This window comes from Echinops telfairi, unplaced genomic scaffold (genome assembly GCF_000313985.2).
Source record: "Echinops telfairi isolate 266 unplaced genomic scaffold, ASM31398v2 ScPeMD7_7469;HRSCAF=8507_1, whole genome shotgun sequence".
NCBI classification, from domain to species: domain Eukaryota; kingdom Metazoa; phylum Chordata; class Mammalia; order Afrosoricida; family Tenrecidae; genus Echinops; species Echinops telfairi.
The window spans coordinates 81,256,925-81,261,384 of NW_022111373.1; the positions used below are offsets into that span (position 1 = coordinate 81,256,925).

The following is a 4,460-nucleotide window of genomic DNA, read 5'->3' on the forward strand; positions in this document are numbered from 1 at the left end:
GTGCATAAGCAAATGTGGTGAAGAAAGCTGATGGTGCCCGGCTATCAAAAAGTATAGCGTCCGGGGTCTTAAAGGCTTGAAGGTAATCAAGCGGCCATGTAGCTCAGAAGCAACAAAGCCCAAATGGAAGAAGCACACCAGCCTCTGTGACCACGAGCTGTTGAAGGGATCAGGTATCAAGCATCAAAAGAACAAAAAATCATATTGTAAATGTGGGTGAGTGCAGAGTGGAGACTCATAGCCTATCGGTAGGCAACTGGACACCCCCTTACTGAAGGGTTGTGGAGAGGAGATGAGCCAGTCAGGGTGCAGGGTAGCAACGATGAAACACATAACTTTCCTCTAGTGCTTAAAGGCTTCCTACCCTCCACTATCATGATTCCAATTCTACCTTACAAACTGGCTAGACCAGAGGATGTACAGTGGTATAGATAGCAACTGGAAACACAGGGAATCCAGGACAGATGACGCCTTCAGGACCAGTGGTGAAAGTGGCGATGCCTGGAGGGTGGAGGGAATGTGGGGGAGAAATGGGGGGACCAATTACAAGAATCTACGTATAGCCTCCTCCCTGGGGGATGGACAGCAGAGAAGAGGGTTGGGGGAGATGTCAGACAGTATAACATGACAAAATAAAAATTTATGAATTATGAAGGGTTCATGAGGGAAATAGAGGAAAGAATAGAGGGGGGAGGGAGGGGGAAAATAAGCAGCCAATATTAAGGGCTCAAGAAGAAGGCAAATGTTTTGAGAATGATAATGGCAACAAACGTACATATGTGCTTGACACAATGGATGGATGGATGAGTTGTGATAAAAACTGTACGTGCCCCCAATAAAATGATTTTTTAAAATAAATAAATAAAAGGCCCATTCTGATCTCCAAACCAGAAAGCAAGTAATTGTTTCAGTGTTAGCTGTTGAATTTACAAGCAGCTTTCTGAATATCAGGACTAAATTAGAGGCTGTGGAAATTACAACAGAAGAATTTCGAACCTCAAAATTATGCCAACTCTTACTCTAATCATGAAAACTAGTTGTTATTATAAATAATCTGAAATTTATATTCTTCATCTTTAGATTTATATTGTAATTTTGCTTTTAACATTCTAATATGTGTCGGTCAATGTTAAAAATTCACATTTCTAGGTATATTAAAAAAAAAACAAACCGACTGCCATCAAGTCATTATGAGGAAATTATCCATCATAAAGACTGGAAATCTTTACGGGGATAGAAAGCCTCATCTTTCTCCTTCAGAGCAGTGGTGATTTCAAACTGCCCACCTTGCAGTTAGCAGCCCAACACGTAACACCACCACCAGCAAGGCTCCTCTATTTTTAAAAGGGGGAATACTTCAAATCCCGGCTAAAGAATAGGGGAAAGCAAGTTCTAACAAAGTAAGTTGGAAGCAGATTCCCATTATGTAACCACTCAAAAATTTAGAGGGGTAAGAGAAGTGCTTTCATGCTTAGCAAAGCTGTTTTGCTACCGAGAATTTGGCCACTAAATTAATAAATGATGCACAGAGACAAATCATGCAGTTTCTGTTTTAAAAAGGAGCAGAGAGAGGTTTATCTAGAAGCTATTAATTATTTAACAACAACCAAAAAACAAAAACAAAAACAGAAGGGATCAAATACTTACACCTTTAGTGATACAGGATTCCTTTTCCTTCTTTTCTACGTCAGATCCAACTTTTTCCTGGGATATGAGAATTTCTTTCTTTCCAGCAATTTTACCTACATTTGGCTTTGGCTTTTGCAATCGGCCCCTTGTTAGTCGTGCAGCTCTGGATGTCTTTGGTTGATTATCTTCCTGCACACAAATGTTTTCACTTGAACTAGAACAATTAAAAAGGGATAGAAATATTTATTCTAAATTCATAAAGTATTTTTATGAATACTCATTTTAAAGTATTGTTTCTCCCAAAAATGAGGAACTTATCCATTTAAAATATAACCTAAAGGTACTTACACAACTATACCTAAGTTGTTAGAAGCTACCTGGTCCCAGATACCTAACTATAAAAAGCACTCAAAAAATAATTCACTATAAACTTAGGAAAACCCACACCTGGTAAACATAGATACTAATCCTCACTCAAAATCTAACTGTGTGATACACAACTCCCAAGAAATAATCAAAATTATGGTTCCAAAGGCAGTTCCCTGGTACAGCACAATTCGGATTGATAGTGGGGTAAGGCCTATTCTAGATCTCCATTCCAAGTTAAATATTTTCTTCTGAAAACTCTTGCTTTAAAGACATTATTCAGGAGTATATATCTTAACTCTTAGTTTATCTAACAAGATATTTTGAAATTCTTGTTAAGCAGGTGAGAGGGAAATGTAATAGATGATTTAATGGACCCATATAATTTTTTCTATAATTTCAAATAGACAATGTATAAATGATTCAATACCATGTAAACTAAAAATGGACGATACACCAATGGAAAATAAAAATCAGATATTATCAAGTAGAAAACAAGCTACAAGCTATTGCAATCATTCATTCCTAAGAGTTATTTTTGTTATTCCACTTCCTGAAATACTTACTTAGATATCGTTTCAGCTTCTGAGTTCTCTTTCTCTGAGTTCTCTGTTCCCAAATTCTCATCTGTACTCGTTTTATCCTTTTCCATGTGAATCTATGGATTTAAATTTTTATAGGTTATCTATATGTTCAAACTTTCTAAGAATCAAATAGTAGCAAACTAAAATAATGATACCATTTTTGTACTTCTAATTAAGAGATTTTAAAAATCCTAAATGCGTGTGAATATGTTAAAACAATCTCAACATAATTGATGAGAGCACACACTGGTAAAATCCTTTCTGAAAGCCTTTTGCTAATATGAATAAGGCCCTTAAGAATGTCCATGGTATTTTACCCAGTAATACTAAGATTCTATTGTAGAAAAAAATAATTACATCATGATGTCACTTAAAAACCACTCAAAAGATGCTTAATGACAGAGAAAAATACTTAAGAAATATTAAATACCAGGATACAAAACTTATTACTACTATTCAATTTTTTTGTTTGATATATATTAAAATGTTACCTATATACTGGCACAGTATACAATATATTAAAATTATGAGCACTCTTTAATTTTTATGTAAAAAGGCATTTCTAAATTTTCTATAACTAAGTCTATGCACATAGATGTATTTCCCTATCGTTATATAAAAATATATTTACATATGTACATTCCTGTACTAAGCTTTTTTTTGGTCCTTTTTGTTGTTGTTTTGGTCTTTTGTTTTCTTTTGCCTTGTTTATGTGTTTACTATTGTCTCTGCATGTCTGACAGGTGTAATAAACAATCTGGAGGAGAAAAGAACAGGACCCATGATTGGGGGGAACACAGCAGAGGGGGAGGCAGGGGAAAGGAAGTAGGTGTTAACAAACCCAGGAAGAAGGGAACAACATTGATCTAAAATCAATGGCAAAGAGGGCATAGGATGACTGGTGGGACTTAATCAAGGCCAATGTAGCAGAGAGGAATTAATGAAACCTGAATGAAGGCAGAACATGATAGTGAGAGAGGAAGAAAGTAAAAGGACATAGAGGAAAGAACTAGAAGGCATTTATACAGGTCTAAATACAGGCATGTACATACATAAATATATTTATATGTAATGATAGGGAAATAGATCTATGTGCATATACTCATATGTTAAGTATTAAGGCAACAGACTGACATTGGGCCTCGACTCAAGCACTCCCTCAACACAAGAACAGTTTGCTCTAATAACCTGGCATTCTGTGATGCTCAGCTTCCCAATGATCAGTGAAGACAAAATGGGTGCATAGCAAATGTGGGGAAGAAAGCTGATGGTGCCCGGCTATCAAACGATATAGCACCTGGGCCTTAAAGGCTTGAAGATAAACACGCGGCCATCTAGTTGAGAAACAACAAAGCCCACATGGAAGAAGTACAGCAGGCTGTGTGATCATGAGGTGTCAATGGGATCAGGTATCAGGCATCAAAGACCCAGAACAAAAAATCATTTATCAATGTGAATAGGGAGGGAGGATAGAGTGGAGACTCAGAGCCCATCTGTAGGCAACTGGACATCACCTTACAGAAGGGTCACAAGGAAGCGACAAGCCAGTGAGGATGCAGTATAGCACCAATGAAACATACAACTTTCATCTAGTTCTTTAATGCTTCCTTCTGCCCACTATCATGTCCTCAATTCTACCTTACAAATTCAGCTAGACCAGAGCATGTGCACTGGTACACATAAGAACTCAAAGCACCAGAAGCAACAAAGCCCACATGGAAGAAGCACACCAGACTATGCAACCACGAGGTGTCGAAGGGATCAGGTGTTAAGGCATCATCAGAACAAAAAATCTTACCATAGTGAATGATGGGGGGAATGCGGATTGGAGATCCAAAGCCCATTAGTAGGCCACTGGAGATCCCCTTGCAGAGGGGTCTC

At 37.5% G+C, this 4,460-nt stretch overlaps 1 protein-coding gene across 1 annotated transcript in view; it reads right to left on the reverse strand.

The window, feature by feature from the left end:
• BDP1 (B double prime 1, subunit of RNA polymerase III transcription initiation factor IIIB) overlaps nt 1-4,460 on the reverse strand; it is a 104,385-nt gene that overhangs the window by 58,784 nt on the left and 41,141 nt on the right. Inside the window, exons 14-15 of the mRNA XM_045285229.1 lie at nt 2,562-2,653; nt 1,648-1,843 (exon numbers count right to left, since the gene is read on the reverse strand). Coding sequence (XP_045141164.1) covers nt 1,648-1,843; nt 2,562-2,653 — 288 coding nt within the window. The remainder of the gene's footprint in view (nt 1-1,647; nt 1,844-2,561; nt 2,654-4,460) is intronic.